This window comes from Ammodytes marinus (genome assembly GCF_949987685.1).
Source record: "Ammodytes marinus genome assembly, chromosome: 19".
NCBI lineage: Eukaryota > Metazoa > Chordata > Actinopteri > Uranoscopiformes > Ammodytidae > Ammodytes > Ammodytes marinus.
In genome coordinates, this window is record NC_137223.1 from 18,276,175 (window position 1) to 18,292,634 (window position 16,460).

The following is a 16,460-nucleotide window of genomic DNA, read 5'->3' on the forward strand; positions in this document are numbered from 1 at the left end:
AACCAAAGCATTCCATAAAGATAAAAATGAAATCCTTTTATCAAGAACCTGTGGTTAAGTATAAAGATTATTTTCACTTGTCCGCCTAAAAATGTCCCACAACATTTGCACTGTCAGATAAATAATTCTTCATATCTTTTGCTTTTTTTTAACCTCCTCAGGGACCAAAGTCTGACAGACATCATGCCCCTCTATAAAACTATGAAGAAGGCCACCTTCTCTGACTCTGAAGATGAGGTGTGTTTGCATATATATATATATATATACGTCTACTAGGGGTGTGAACGTTTACATACATGCCTAACCGTGTACACGACAATTTTTTTTTCGTGTACACGGTTAACCGTGACGTCATTGTCCTCGTGCCCCCGCCGTCTTGTAGGCGCGCGCGCGCACACACACACACACACGCGTTTGTTCGCCTGTAAACACACAATTGACATGAACTACGCTCGTTTACACACCTCTTATAATAGGTCCATGGTACACACACACACACACACCAGTGTTTCCCCTACCATTATACAGGCCTGGCGGGCCCGCCAGGCCAACGGGACCCCCCGCCAGGCCAACAGCAGCCTGACTTAATTTATTTTTTATTTTTTTTCTAATTGATTCCGTAAAATAATCATTTGCGAGCGTCTGCGCGGCACTGTCGGTCTACCCCTCGTGTGCGCCTGTCTTTACAACCTCTCGTTTGATCATCCCATCAGCTGATCTGTGTGTCTGCGTGTGTGTATGTGTTCTGCGCGTGGCACAATGCGCGTGTGCATTCGGTGCGCACTTGTTAGACACGGAATCTTTATATGTCCATGCACGGAAGCCAATGAGCAGGAGCATGACTAGCAAGCAAACGTTGAACTAGTGGCGAAAATAAAACCAGCGCCTGCTCTGTGGAAATATTAAGGACTCAGTAAGAGGGACGTTGAACAGGAAAAAGTGCTGAGCAAAACTTTGAAAGTTAAAATCGCTACGTCGCCGTGGCAACACAACCAATCTGTATCAACAGCAGAGATAGCGCTGAAAAAAACGGCATGCACTCGTTTCAGTAAGTTTACAGAAGTGCCACACTGCTACTGCCTTTGGCATTCTTCTCAGAAAAGCATTCATTTATTTTCAGGAGACATATTAATTAATTTATTGTTTTAACTGTTAAGTTATCTTGAAAACAGCAGGCCATAGTAGGCCTACAAGCTTTATTATTTTGTATTTTCAATGCTAGGCCTAGGCTACTTTATTTTTATGTTTTAAATTGAGAAATAGGCAAGATGAAATATAATGGTCGGAATAGGGAAGTTGCCTTATGTAGCACACATGTTGATAGGCTACACATCATGATTAGCCTATGTTAATTTATTTATTTTCAACAAGGCTATTTGCATTAAAAATATTTTTTTTTTTTTCAGTAGGCTAGCTTCAAGGTGAGGTGATTCAGATTATTCCAGAAATGAGTACTAGACAGGACCTGTCTATATTAGTGTTTCTTAGTGTTTAGTGAAATCCACGTGTTTTTCTTCAATAGTTTACATGGCTTGTGTCTCCAAATCATTACAGAAAATAGTTATAGGCAGGACATATGACAGTTGTTTACAGAGCACAGAATTGAACAGATTTCGCCTCTCAAAGTGCACCAGATTGATGTATTTAACTTTAAAAGGATAAGGTTTCTTCTGCAGGGGCATGCCCCCAGATCCAGAAGGTCCATTCTCACCCAGCAGGATCTAAAAATCCTGTGAGAAACACCACATGTACAAACGTACTGAATGTGAAGTATAACCCTATGCCCTAATTTTTAACGGGCTGTCAAAAGAGGCTCATCCCAAATGGGGTTCGTTTTGGTCAGTTTCTTCTAGAAATTTGGTACGCACGCGGCGCGCATACTCTTTATCAGCTCTTACCACCGGGCCTAAAAAAAATTCTAGGGGAAACACTGCACACACACACACACACACACACACACACACGTTCGCCGTCATAATCGCGCTTCATTCATTTCCTGATTAATATAGCCTATCGCTTTCTACATGTCCACGTTAAATGCATGTTGAACAGGTGTTATAAAGTTCGGGCTACTTACGAGCGTAGTTCACGTCAACCGGGTAACTTTAATCTTTAGGTTATCTTTCATCACTCTTCCGTGGCTGTGAGTCGAGCCCCAGCACGGCGACTCCCCGTGTGTGTGTGCGCCGATACACACACTCACTCACACACACTCGCCGAGGGACAGACAGATTCTCGGCAGACTAGCTTTTATCCTCCCCAATTAGTTTATTAGTGATGTAAAATCAATAAACGCGTGTCTCCAGAACATATTTAAAAACTTTGAAATTTGAAAAAAAAAAACGGTTTTCATTTATTGATTTCTCCTAAACGGTTATGATTTACTAAACGGTTACACATGCACACCCCTAACGTCTACACTGCCATTTGTTTTACAATTGTCCTTAACATGTTGCTTTTCACTTTTTAGATAATGTCTGACAATGGTTACAATTTCCATTCTAGCCAAAATATTGTTTATCTAATTTTGTGTCAAAAAAAGCTTAACGTTTCTTACAAATTTCTTCTTAATTCCAACGTATGTTGGGAATTGGATATTGTGTTCCATAAATCACAGCTACAACAGTTGGGATACTAATAATTCATTTTAGAAGGATTCTCTAATACTCTAAATGGCTTCAGTCATTAACTTTATTCTTCTTCTCCTCTCTATTTAGGAGGAGGAGGAGGAGGAGGACGACGAAGATAATAATACTCCTGGGACATCCACACGAAACCATAAGGTAACCTTTCTTACAGAAACATGCATCCTACACTGCTGTCTACATGAGTGAAAACAAACTATTCTATGGTATAAGATCTTTACGTCAGACGTTGCTCCATAATGTTCTATTATTAAGAATATAGAAAAGAATATGTTGTATGTTTGTATGAGTATCAACTTTTTTTTCTTCTTTCTCTAGGGTCGTCGACCCATGCAACGGAAACAGCGAACCCGGCCTCCTTCATACGACCCTCATGCATGGAGAGGACGCTGTAAGGAGCTCCTGGATCTGATCTTTCAGTGTGAAGACTCCGAGCCGTTTAGAGAACCTGTGGACCTACAGGAATACCCGGTACACACGCAGCAACTCTTTGCGTTCTTTTTTTCTGTATTGTGTGCACATGTGAACCCTACCCTTTGAGAATCAAACTGAACCCATCTGGATACGATATGAGTTTAGCTCATTCCGAATGTCCATTTCATTCACATTCATTAGCCTTTTCGGTTAACACCTTTGCTCCTTGAATCTTGCTCTACAATCAATCTTTGGCACAAGCGCCTACATTTCAATTACACAAGAAGTGTTAATTGAAGTGAAGGGTTTGTTTCAGCCTTCAGCATCTGATGCAAACAACAAATTTAATATAAATGTTGCGAAGGAAGAAGGATGGAACTGTCTTTGTTGTTGGTTCAGTTTTTTACCACTCAAAGATAAACCCCTAAATCCCTCTAATCTCCTATGCCATGAGATCTCCCCCTTCTGGACTACTTCCTCCTTCTCCTTCCTCTCCTGTTCTACTTATTGTGTGTTTATCTTTGGGGATCTTGTATTTGAAAGAACCAAATTCCCCTCTGCGACTCCCAGGACTACCTGCAAATAGTTGACTCACCGATGGACTTTGGCACCGTTCTCAACACGCTGACTGAGGGAAAGTACCAGTCTCCGATTGAGCTCTGCAAAGATATCCGGCTCATTTTCAGCAATTCCAAAGCTTATACGCCCAGTAAGAAGTCTCGGGTGAGAACCGCAAACACACACACACGCACACACACGGTCTGCAAAACTATGATGAATCAAGATTTATAAACGTTGTGTTGCTCTCTTTTCAGGCTTTGGTATTTACATCAACTTAAATCCTTTTTGTCCCTTTAGAGTGACAGTTGAATCAGTGTATCCTCTATTGTGTCTCCAGATCTACAGTATGAGTCTGAGGCTCTCTGCGCTGTTTGAGGAGCATGTCAGTTCCATCCTCGCCGACTACAAGGCCATCCACGGCCTGACGGATAAGCTGACCAGACAGGGCACAGACAGACAGACGCGGCACGCCATGAAGAGGAGGAGGAGGAGGAGGAGCAGCGAATCTCCAGCCAGCAGCACTGCATCCAGGTTGAAGAAAAGTAGATTTTTGTTCAGGATTTTTGGAACCCCTGGTGTGTGCATTATGTGTGATATCATATGTCCTCTCTTCCCGTCTCGTCTCCAGCCCGGAAAGAAAGAGACGTGTATCATCCAGGGTGAGCGGGAAAAGGGAGCCATCGCCAGCGCCCTCACGACCCTCCTCTCTGAGACACAGCGTCCCCCTCAAACAGCCCCCGCAGCTGGTGAACGGGAAGGCAGACACGCCAGCCGCAGGGCGCACGCGAAGTGCAGCGCGCCATTCTACGCACACTCCACCCTTGTCCTCCTCGTCACATAACGCCACAAGCAACAGCACAGCAGGTTAGATTGCTTCTACAGGAAAACTCCCACCTACAGTATAAGAATAATAAGACAGCAAGTTATTAAGATAAGTTACTTTGTTAGGGTTTTTTCAGGCTAGCTGTTTCCTCCTGTTTCCAGTCTTGTGTTAAGCTAACAGGTGGCTGGCTTCATAGTTAGCATGTAGACATGAGAGTTGGATCGAATTTCTCAATAAACTCTTCATAAAAAATAGCAAAGTTTAGCATGAAGAATAGACCACATGGAACTCTTTTCTTATCAATTGCATGTCTCTTTGCCATCGACAGAGTCTACTCGCTCAACGAGGGCTCACAACTCTGCGTCAGCTTCAACGCCAGCAGCTCCCGAAAAAGTAACACGGTCTCCAGCCGCTGAAAGTAGCAGTGGAGGAAGCACCCGGAGGAAACTCAGGACTCCTGTACGACTAGCTCCTGGTAAGAGATAGTGTCAGGTTTATGGTCAAAGTCATTATATCACCTGCTTGCCATTGATATGCACTTTCTTCTTTTTGTCCTGTAACTCAATGCACCTTCCTTTCTCAGGCTCTCCTGCCAGCCCTGCATCTCTGAGCACAGTCCACCTGAACGGCCACAGTAGTCAGGTGACTCTGGGTGTGGGTAGGAGGGGACGGAAATCCAGAGCGGAGCCACCGATGAGTCCTCCAGAAGCCACGACTGCGGGGAGCCCGTCCAGACCCCGAGGCCGCCCTCCCGGCAAGAAGAGAGGCAGGAAGAGCAAGCACGAGCTGGAGGAGAGAAAGGGCGGCAACCGCAGGAGCTCCACCCCCGACGATGATCCCGACCAAGATGATCCCGACCAATCCACGGAGGACGAAGGCGGGACATCTTCGGCGCAGGAAACGTCCGTGCTGTCAGACTCTGGCATGACGCCCACGCCCAGACGACGTGGCCGGCCCCGAGCAGTAAGGACTGAGGAAGCCGCCCCTCCTGCTGAGTCACCAGAGCCCTCGCCGCTGAGGAGGAGCAGCAGGAGGACCAATGATGAGGTGACACCCCCTCTGCAGACCGCTACGCAACCATCCAATCGGAAGGAGGAGTCTCCTACGGACGAGGAAGGGGACGAGGCGGGAGGGTCGATGCGCACGCGTAACCAGGGCCGACGGTCGGCCTTTTACATGGAGGAGGACTCCGAGGAGGAGCAGAGGCAGCTGCTTTTTGAGGATTCATCAATCACCTTTGGCACCTCCTCAAAGGGACGTGTTCGCAAGCTGACAGAAAAGGCCAAAGCCAACCTGATAGGCTGGTAACAGACACACAGGACTGGCTGCGACGTCTTAGCCAGTGCGCTGGAAGAGTAAAGGGGGGCGAGGAAGTCATGTTTGGATGTGGGCGTTTGTGTGCGCCTTAGTGTGTGTTTGTGTGTATGTCTGGGGAGCGGCTAGTCCAGCTGCTGCTATTCAAAGCTGTGGCTATGGAGAGACACAACTGTGCAGTTAGCTGTCACCACTCCTCCTCCCTCGTGGCCCAGTTAGCACATCGCCACGCCAACCGTTGGCTTTTTGACAACGCATGTTCATCCGTTCCCACTCCTCCTATAATATTGGTCCATGTTGGATCCCACAGGCGCATGCTGACTGATGCTGGTGTTCTTGTGACGCTGTCTCCTGTCCAGTGAACCACTCTTCACCTCTGTCTGACCTTTACCAGTGTTTGTGTCTGACTGGAAGGGACCGAACAGAGTTTTAGTACTTGAAAAAATCACAAGGAGAGCTGGATGTAGATTATCTCACTCCTGCTATTTTAAAGGACTTTTCAGTGTCTTTGATGGGGAGGTAGAAGACGCCGGCCGAGATGAAATAGTTACATTTGTGATGGATTACAAACCGCTGATCCGACAACATCCCTCGCCCTCCCTCAACCCCTTGTCTTCATCGTTCCTGATCTTTTTTTATACAACCACCTCTCTGCTTTTTCTAAGATTTGTATGTGATGATCGGCTGTTTCAGAAGTCTTACATATTGGCTGGCCTGAGCGTGTCTGTCTGCGCTAAAATACCAAATGGTGTACCTTTGTTGGTACTGTAGATCTGTAGGTTTTGTTTACTGTTGGTGTGTGTGGGTGTTTTTTTTTTTTTTTTTTTGCATGTTAATTGAAAAGGAAAAGCATCTCTTTGTTTTCTTGTTTTTACCGTGAGGAGGAAAAGGATACATGGGTGAAAGGGGTCATATGTCTCGGTGGGTCACGTTTCAATGCGTCCTCAACATTAGCAATACCTTGTGCCTTTATGTCTTTGGTGTGTGTGTGTGTGTGTGTGTGTGTGTGTGTGTGTGCGTGCGTGCAAAGCATGGCCTCTGCCCTGCAAAGTACATGTGCCTGTATGTGTACAAACTAAGTTGTGACCCTGTGAGTGTGTGTGTATCTGAAGGAGTGTGTGTGTTTTTATAACACAATTGAGCGTGTCGTTCACTTTCAGCGTACAAACAGTGGCATACAGTTTGATCGTTGTGAAACTTCTCAAATAAATGTATTTATAGCGGTTAAAGATACTTTATTGTTGTTGTAAAATCATTATTCATGTCAATATATTATCCTATAACCAACCTATCGTCAGTTGATACCTAAGGTACAGCCCGTGGAGCTTTGGGTGACTAGCTTTGAGATGCACTTACCACAGACCGGTTATCAATGCAGTTGTAGGAAGTAACCCCTTGTGTTTTAAGATATTGTTAACATATAAGAAATACTTTTTAAGTGTTGATATGTTTCTATGGTGACCCCCACACACACACACACACACACACACACACACACACACACACACACACACACACACACACACACACACACACACACACACACACACACACACACACACACACACACACACACACACACACACACACACATACCCACAGACAATTCCGTCTTGCATGTCCTAGCACTTTGTCATGTCTGGAGCAAACAGGATCGAGCCAGATCAAACTGGATCGGACTGAATTTTGGACGGGATTCCAAGAGAGAGAGAGAGACAAGTCTTATATTCATCTTTCTAATTGTGTGCCTTCGCTACTCTGGCATATCAAATCATCGGTTTCTGCTTTTGAGGCCTTCCTTTTTTTGCGGGACTTTGTGGTTCTTCTCGTCGCTGGGTTCAGGGAAGTGGAATTTGGGGACTGAACTGGACCTGACATGCTTGTGCCGAGGGCTAGTGAAAGAGAGGAAAGTCTGACTGAAGACAAACATATATTGTCACTCTCTCTCTGTACACAACTAACAGAGCAAGTTCATAAAGATGGTGGCCTCCACTTCTGACAGCTCTCTGTTTTCACCCCAGCAGAGCGACTGAACACCAATATCAGCCACTTGTGTGGTGGGTCTGACTGGGGAGAACTGGATGGTAGTGACCATATACACGCTTGGCTCATTTCGAAGTTCTTTCTCGTCACATATTATTGAACATGTATCTTGTCTGTTTATCATTGTCTTTTTGTTGTGATGGATCTTGTCGAAGCCAAATTTTGTCGTCGGGCACTGAAGTTGTAGAACATGGCTTTTGAATGTGTTTATTTTTTCACAGTGACTGTGTTGAGCTTGCTTAAATATAATGTGTCAACATTCTGTCTGTGCCCCCACCATACAGGACAATAATTCAGTGGCGCTAGGTCTGTTGAGTTTGATTTTTTTTTAATACTCAGTTATTTACTGATACAATTAACAACTTTATTTTTTTTTTCACCGTCCGACTGGCTTTTATTTACTTCACAAAACATTTGTTTATATCGTGTATAGAAGAGTTTTATTCCGGATGACACTGGCTCCTCCCCCTATACGTGACTGTAATTTTATTGACTATAGGAAGCAAATGATCTTTTTTGCAACAGAACAGTTTTTTGTGTGCAAAGAAGAACTCTTCATGGGCACATTATAATCTCAAACACAAATCATCGTATTTACATTATGCACAGATTATTACGAATAGTACATTTTTAGAACCAGGCCTCTCAAAGGAATGATGAGATCACTTTTAAACACAATGTTTACACGAGCCAACTCAAAAAAGTCCAAAATGTTAGGTGGATATTGAATCAGGGGCTATTGGTGGTTAACCTTACCATACAAAAGCCATTGTATCCCCAGTTAATGAGGGGACCGGCAGGGGGTGATTTAATTCCCCTCTGATTTCCAATTGAAATACAGTCAAAGTGGGAGTGCATTCTACATGACAGTAGACATTGACCTTTCTGCTATTGCTCCTTTTCATTAGATCACCAACACTACCTTTCAAGATAAAAGAGCTGATTGAATATTGCTGGCCAGTTGACCTTAACCATGTAAGTAATAAAATACAACCTCTAATCGTTTCAGAGGGGCCTTAAAAGTAAGAATTGGTGTATTAATTCATTCACCCCCACTTTCTGCATATCTAAGTCCACGTCTGTCTCCAGTGCTTCACGTGATGGTCCTTTTTAGGTTTTTGTAATTAAGTTGATTTTCATTGACAAGTTCTAAATCACTGACTCAGCAGTCCAGATCAGCCACTTTTACTTCTTTAGGAGCTGTAATGCATTTGGGAGCTATCATGTGGCAGAATTGTGCCGTTTGTGGCCCCTGATCGGGCATCGCAGTGTTTCAAAGGGTTAAGAGCTCACGGGGTGTGTGTGTGTGTGTGTGTGTGTGTATGTGTGCGCGTGCGTGCGTGCGTGATGTGGCTGCATGTTAGCCACCAGGAAGTGTTTTGGGACACAGTGAGTGAGAAGGGGAAGTCAGTGGGATGGGAAAGAAAAAGGAACAGGGAGGGGAAGGGGGAAATATGAACTGATTGAAGTGGATGTCTTTGTTAGTTTGGATACTTTTTATATATAAAGGAATTAATGCAAACAAGAAGCATAATAAGGCTAGAATGTATGTGTAGGGGAGTACTGCTGTCCTGTTTAGTTTATACCAATATTTTAAGTTAATAAAAAGTTGTGTTTCCACTTGTTCCTTCCTGTTGTTGATTGTGTCATTCAGAAAACAAATCTTCACTTGATCACAGATTTTTTTCCCCCAACAAAGTACTACTATTCAAGTTGCAGTCTGTGGGGTATTTGTTTTCATAAAATTACGTTTTATTTTTTACTGTCCAATTTGTTCTCACTCCAGAAAATAATAATACAATGGTGCTATAACAACCTATTTATTTTATTTATACTTGAGAGATCAATTGAGGGATGACCCTCATTTGCAATGATGAGTCAAACAAATGCAAAGCAAAAACAACAATACACTATGTAAAGTGAGACGTTGGAGATTTCCGCACAGGCCGTTGCATACAGTGCAGTCACGTTTTTTAGAATGATCAACTCTCCCCCCTTGCGTCGCCGCGGCGTAACTGCGCGAGAATGCAGTCCCCCGCACGCAGCAAACAGGCCCAGCTCTTCCTGACGTGGCGAGCCGCTAAAGGTCCGCCGGTTCTTCCGTGGGATGCGGCGATTGGGCAGACTACCGGTTTGGCAAACTTTAAGAAAATGTAAATACACAGGTGGCGGCGGCATGGGCTGGCTATGGGGTTTATGTAAACACAACAGAAGTGAAACCGCGTCACTGCTCTGGTTTCCACGCATAAACTGACTCTCAGCCGCAATGTGTGGCAGCTATAGTTGGAGAAAACACGTTGGATTTTAATACGAGGTAAGAGTCACACTTAGTTACACGAAAGAGGTTTGGCAGTAATGTTGTTTGATTTGTATTTCCTGCTGGTTCCTGCAGCGCTATGTTGTTTATCAAGGTTTAACTTCCCCTAACTTGAGGAATCATATGAACATAATGCCCGCCAAAAAAACAACTTATAGGCTTAAACACATCACATTGTAATGAAGCGTCTGCTCGAAGTACGCCTGAAAGGGCTCTGTTTCGTGTGGGCTCTGTGTTTAAAGGCTTATTGGTTTGATTATAATTTTTTTTACAGACATGGCCTACACGTCGATTGTGGGCTAGATTTGTGTTCTCTACACCTGCTGCCACATCCACCTGACGCGCATTTCCTTTCCCAGGTGACGTCATGCCTCAGCTCACAGCCCCAGCTGTGCTGCAGCTCGTGCTGCTGCTCTCCGCTTTGCCCGCGCAGTACTTCATCTCCCAGTGGAGCGGCTCCACGGTGGCGCAGCGCTACCACGCGACCACACGGTAGGATGCGTGCGCGTAAAATGACTTTTCTTTCCCATGCGTCAGCAGTGTGTCCACTTTGTACAATGAAATGGATGTCTGTCGAGTTGTCTTTATATAGCCTATACCCTACTACAGGGGTGGCCAACCAGTCAGAGACAAAGAGCCACATTTTTTACTGTGTTACTGCAAAGAGCCACATCGTACACACGGGTACACACAGTGGCGATTCCAGGAAATTTTGACTGGGGGTGGCCAAGGTGGGCCACAGAGTTAGAGTGGGGTGGCCATCGCACCCCTGAATGAATAGCATGTGATATGCTGTACAACCAATTCAAAGATGATGTATAATCCCAAATGCCCAAATCATGTTAGTATCCATTGTAATGTTTGTCAGAAAACTAAACCCCTGAAGGGGAGTCTGGGGGCATCCCCCCCCAGAAGATTTTTTTGTGTTTTTAACATGTAATCTAAGCATTCTGGTGCATTCTGGCAAAGATAATAAAGGAAAAAGTCAATATTTATTTCAGCTCAGATGAATAGTAAAATTAGCAAGACGACATAATTTGCTAGCAGCCAGATGCCTAACAACTGCACAGAGGGACGGATGACCACTAGCTTTTGACCAAATATCTTGCTAAAAAAATAAACCTTTATTTATGAAAGTCTGCCCTTGCTAAGAACATGTTACACTCGCTAACTACAAACTTTAATTTTTTTATTCAGATTTCAAAAATCTGCTGGGGCACATGCCCATACACGTGCATGGGTGGCACGCATGTCACAAGCACACTTATGCTGTTTTCAAGACCTTTGCTGACCAGAGACCAGTTCTAGTGGCCACAGTCCTACCATTAATTTAGTAATTGAAAATTGCAAACTGATCTCATATCAGTGGATTGGAGTGTTTGTGTGATGAACTTGGCAACTACCTATCAAAAAAAGTTAAGAAAGAAAAAAAAATACATAACATCTCTGAACTAGGATACATATCAGGGAAAAAATTTAATTAAAAAAATAAAATTAAAAATAACATTTGAACTGGGGGGGGGGGGCACTGGGGTGGCCAGTAAGATTTCAGGGGGGGGGGGGCGTTTTTATTTTCGCGGGGAGCTTGCACATGCATGCACAAGCATTATTTATTTAAAAAAAAAAAAAAAAAAAAAACAGGGGGCCCCACACTAGGACTTGAAACGGGCCCCCAGATCGTTAAGGCCGCCCCTGTGATAATGACAGGACTGGACACCTACAGTACTAAAGACGACAGGACAGTCATTTTCAACAATGAACATTGTGTGCACTGCCTCACACACAAACTCTCAGTTCAACCAAGTCCACAAACAAAAATATAACAATTTAAAATAGCGTGTTTCTCTTACTATGCATGTTGCTTTGTGGGACTTACTTTTAGCATGGAGTGAGCTGAAGTGGCGCCGAAGATTTGAAGCCTTGAAATGCGCAAATGACACCTGGCATATAAGGCAGAATGGCCTGCCATAACGTTCAACAAAAAATATAAACTCTCCCACTCTGTTTCGGAGCGAACTTGACACAAATAGTTTACTCACGGAAAACCTCCCTCCAAGCTGAGCGGGCAGTTTTATGTTGCGTCCGCACCAAACGTTTGCGAACGTTATGTTGCGTCCTCAATTAAACATTTGCGAACAGGCATACACATAGGGCCTACACATTAATAAAATAAAAAATTAAATAATAGACAACATGTAAAACGAACGTAAGAGCCGCATGAAACGTTTGCGAACATGCACACACATAGGCCCACACAAAAAAAAAAGTATATAAAAAAAAAAAAAAAAAAAATTATAATCACATAATTTGATATGAACTGAAGAGCCGCACGAAGCTGGGCAAAGAGCCGCATGCGGCTCGCGAGCCGCGGGTTGGCCACCCCTGCCCTACTACTTAAAAATATAAATATTATTGAAAAACAACTACACCCCTATAGGAATTAGCTATTGTTTTTATCTAGGCTATAATTAAATCAATAACCATGGTGTTCCAGGTGGCTAAGAATTTGGAAAGAGTGGAGAACATCTTACCTCAATGGTACTGCATGGATGGACTGGGCTAGCCAGCAGATGTCCAAAGTCCAGTAAGTATAGGATATTTGGCTTTAAAACTAACTGTTTATTATTTGCACGATCCTTTCCCCCATCCCACCGAGCACTATTTCCTTTTAACATGATTCATAATTAATTTCCATTTTTTGTAGCAAGAGAGAAATACACACAGGTGGGTTAACTTCTATGCAGAGCTTGACATTTTCTTTACTTCCAAAAGGTCTCTGGTTGGCTTGGGACAGGAAGAGCAAGAAGCCCAAGAGTCGCTCGCCATAGAAATGTTGCTTGATGACAATGACCAGGGATTCTTTGGAGGTGTGTGTCTGTATTCATTATATGTACTATACATGTTCACCAGTGGACATACTCAGAAATAATCTAAGATACACCTATTAAGTACATTTAAATCTGTATTTCAACTTTGTGCCCTCATACCTCCCATTACTCTTTCTTCCATTTTTATGTTTTTTTTCTTGTCATATGCCAAAACTTTAGCCCTTCATAAAGCACGAGTCATTTGAATTTATTTACTACAAAAATAAGGCCATCTACAATTTATTTGGTCAAAACCATATCACTTTACATTATGTTTATTAAACAACCATTTTACTGTTATGATTGCAAACATTAAGAAATTGCCTTAAAAATATTCTCACTTTACTTCATCCCTGCAGCTTCCAAGGCGGCACGCAGCCCCCGTCCTCCGTACGTGTTTCTGCGAGTGGGAGAGGTGGTGCTGGAGAGGAAGGGTCACATGGTCGGAGTGGTGGTGAGCTGGGACCCAGAGATGAAAGCACCTCAACAGTGGGTCGACAGAGTGTATTCCGACTCTGAGGTTAGGGGCCTAAAATCTGCACTTGTTTTTCCTTTCTGCAATAACTTGGTTTCACAAACGTCGTGTTGGAATGGACTTCATTTATTATTAAAATAAGTGTCATCCACTGACTGTGTGTATGTGCATGCAGGGCCCCAAAGCAGAGAAGACGCCTCATTATAAAGTATTGTTCGGCGGGCCTGGACCATCCTCTGTACTAGTTGCATACTTGCCTCAGACACAATTGGAGCGCATCACTGGGATGAGGGTAGGTACTGCAAATCTCAAAGCATTACAAATACCAGCACACTTATTTAATACATATTGGACTCACTGTTGGACGTTTGTAGCCGGACATTCCCACCTTGGAGGATTACTTTACACATTTCGATGGGGAGCGGTTCGTCATGCAGCCCTGGCTAAGAGAGATCTACCCGGAGGATGAGAGTGAGGACGTCTGAATGCTATGCTGTGTAGCATAGGTTACAAGCTTTCTTCAGAAATATTAACCTGGCATCATAAAGGCTAAGATTTGAACATTTTAAAAATCTCCTTGCTGGATTCCCATGTGAGGATTTTGTGGATGTATAGTAACTCAGGGACTCATTTATGAGATGTGGTAATTTAGCTGTCAGCTGTTCACGATATACAATTTCAATTTTGTGTGATAAAGATTTTTTAAATCACCCATTTAATATAATGTTTTGCCTGAGTTTTAAAGACACATTGGAATGGCTGGAGTTGAATTAACTGGTGATAAATGCTTAAAAAAACATTCCTTATACATTTTTTATTTTTTATCATTTACAACTTTGCATTGGCTGAGGTAGAAAAAAAAAACCTTGGAAAAACTGCACTTTTATTCAGCCATGACAACTAAAGCAATAAAATACTTCAAACTGTGATAATCTGCTCTTTGGTTTCATGAGTCAATGAGTAATGTCCTCAAAGTTTTTTCCTGCCTCTGTCTCTGAGGCTGAAGGAGACAGTTACCCGTGAAGAGGCTGTGATTGTGGGTGTACAGGGAAGGTGAATTGGGAGTGTAGCACCTTGGCCTCCTGTGCCTCGATCCTCCTCCTCCTCTTCTTCGTTCTTCCACTCCTTTGTCTCTTCCTCTCTGACCAGGAGGGGTGGTCCCAGAGTTTGCCCCAGGAGCTGACTGACTTCGCAGGCCTTCTGCTGGGCATTTTCCACCGCTGACACACACGCACGCCGCCTAGAGCACAGACAAACACATACCAGTTATAATGATTGAGAATACGCTTTACTTTATCCACATATATATTACAGCACCTTTGACATTTTCTTTTTAAATACCTCATTTGACTCAGGCATTCAGCACTGTGGCAGAACTTTGGCGTTCCCACACAAACACTCTTGTCCAGCTTCTCCAGAAGGACACTACGCACTCGCTCCATCTTCTCAAAATCTGAGAAAGTGACCACGACCTGAGGGGACATTTTGTTCTGTCATATTCAACTGAACGCAGATAAAAGCGGTCTTGTTATTTTTGTCTAAATACTTCACCTCTGCATCCATGTGATACTGGTCTGCCTCCCGGTGGAGAAACCTATTCACTGAAGTGTCTTTGTCACTGACACCATGTTGTCTAAGCGGAACAAATGAAGGAAAAGATCACATTTATTCAAATCAAGGTGAAATTTAAGATGTAGAGAACAAGTTCAATGGGCTTATGTACCTTACAATCGAAAAGCATTTTTCAAAATAAACGGTGAACATACACGGAACTAAAATTGTGCTGAATATGCCCTTAGTTTGTTTTTGTAAGGCACCTTGAGATGTTGTATTTAAAAGTGTGCTACAAAAATAAGATCCCTTATTATTGACTGGACTGACAACCCATTTGCCCACCATACTATTACTATGGAAATTACTACTTCAACTCAACAATTATAAATTAGACATTTTCATACTTCAGTGTAAATAGGTGTACAACATGACTGAAGAGTCCTTGGTAGTCATATCTACCAGTGGTGGAAAGTAATGTATTTGAGATACTTTATGCTTTACAAAGTATTTCCATTTTATACTACTACTAAAACTACTAATACAACTTTACTTGTATAGCACCTTTCATACAAGAAATCCAACTCAAAGTGCTCTACAATAAATAATTACATGCAGACTGACTGCTTTACATTCAAGGAACGAACATAAAAACAGGAATATAATGACAAAAGAAAATAATTGGGAACTAAAACACTCACTTATGATAACAATACTCCAGCACAATACAGAGGGACATAGGGTAAAACAACTTCTTTGAACATAGGTAGTGATAAAACGACCAGTAAACAATAGGCTACTACTACAAGTTACTGTTCCACAGCGAATACTAGCTAACATTAGCTAAGCAGCCGTCTTAAAGTGTACTGCGTCACTGTAAACTGATGTTCTAATGGTACTAAGTGATGGTGTGTGGATTAATTTGATCGTGTTTTCACCTGACAGCTTGTAAAATGTATTCAAGTCGCCGTGAAACGCTGCTGGTCACCTCGTTGACTGACTCTTTGCTGTTGGCCACACTGACTCGCACGGACGCTCGGTCCGCCGGGCTACAAACCTCCGCCGTTCCCGTGACCTGGACTTCTCTAACCCGGTTACTGGGACTTTGACGATTAAGTGCACGCATTTCGACTGCCTGCTCATTTTCGTTACCGACGTAATCCCCTCCAGCAGCTGGGAGTATCTTTGCGAAAACCCGAGTCTGGTTATCCATGGCGGACGGTAGATGCATACAACTTCCCGCTGCTATGGCAATAGACGAAATGCACGTCGGGATGTGTAGGAAACTTCCGTTTAAGAACTACAAAGAAGGACTACGGATCCTGCCCTTCATGGAGAAGAGATGGTTTGAGATTGATAGAATCAAAGTGCTAATGTCAGTAAAAATGTAGGCCTACAACATCGAAGACTGGCCCCTAAATCTTTGGCTACTATTTTCTGACCCATTGGC

The 16,460-nt window shown here is 43.3% G+C and overlaps 3 protein-coding genes across 5 annotated transcripts in view; 2 read left to right on the forward strand and 1 right to left on the reverse strand.

Moving 5' to 3' along the window:
• The window catches only part of phip (PHIP subunit of CUL4-Ring ligase complex), a gene marked incomplete at its 5' end in the record, with an annotated part of 38,552 nt that extends 29,353 nt beyond the window's left edge, over nucleotides 1–9,199 (forward strand). The window contains 8 exon segments of the mRNA XM_080047670.1: nucleotides 162–237; nucleotides 2,718–2,783; nucleotides 2,964–3,116; nucleotides 3,630–3,782; nucleotides 3,958–4,151; nucleotides 4,249–4,484; nucleotides 4,772–4,918; nucleotides 5,027–9,199. Of these exon segments, the coding sequence (XP_079903796.1) occupies nucleotides 162–237; nucleotides 2,718–2,783; nucleotides 2,964–3,116; nucleotides 3,630–3,782; nucleotides 3,958–4,151; nucleotides 4,249–4,484; nucleotides 4,772–4,918; nucleotides 5,027–5,751 (1,750 nt within the window). The 3' untranslated portion in view covers nucleotides 5,752–9,199.
• A 697-nt stretch (nucleotides 9,200–9,896) lies between these two features.
• On the forward strand, nucleotides 9,897–14,375 carry LOC307265964 (uncharacterized protein). 2 transcript variants are annotated; one of them, XM_080047826.1, is made up of 7 exons: nucleotides 9,897–10,114; nucleotides 10,477–10,609; nucleotides 12,612–12,701; nucleotides 12,890–12,984; nucleotides 13,344–13,504; nucleotides 13,635–13,751; nucleotides 13,834–14,375. In XM_080047826.1, exons 2-7 carry the CDS (start codon nucleotides 10,485–10,487, stop codon nucleotides 13,942–13,944), a joined length of 699 nt encoding a protein of 232 aa, XP_079903952.1. In that variant the 5' UTR covers nucleotides 9,897–10,114; nucleotides 10,477–10,484; the 3' UTR covers nucleotides 13,945–14,375. The 2 variants fall into 2 exon arrangements, with proteins under 2 accessions (XP_079903952.1, XP_079903951.1); XM_080047825.1 differs by having other exon boundaries at nucleotides 10,392–10,609; nucleotides 13,834–14,374.
• Nucleotides 14,259–16,223, reverse strand: irak1bp1 (interleukin-1 receptor-associated kinase 1 binding protein 1; the record flags this gene model as incomplete). Of its 2 annotated transcripts, none has more annotated exons than XM_080047823.1 (4): nucleotides 14,259–14,699; nucleotides 14,801–14,931; nucleotides 15,011–15,092; nucleotides 15,949–16,223. In XM_080047823.1, the coding sequence occupies 4 exons, from the start codon at nucleotides 16,221–16,223 to the stop codon at nucleotides 14,429–14,431; spliced, it is 759 nt and encodes a 252-aa protein (XP_079903949.1). In that variant the 3' UTR covers nucleotides 14,259–14,428. The 2 variants fall into 2 exon arrangements, with proteins under 2 accessions (XP_079903949.1, XP_079903950.1); XM_080047824.1 differs by having other exon boundaries at nucleotides 15,999–16,161.
• Nucleotides 16,224–16,460: the final 237 nt, after the last annotated feature.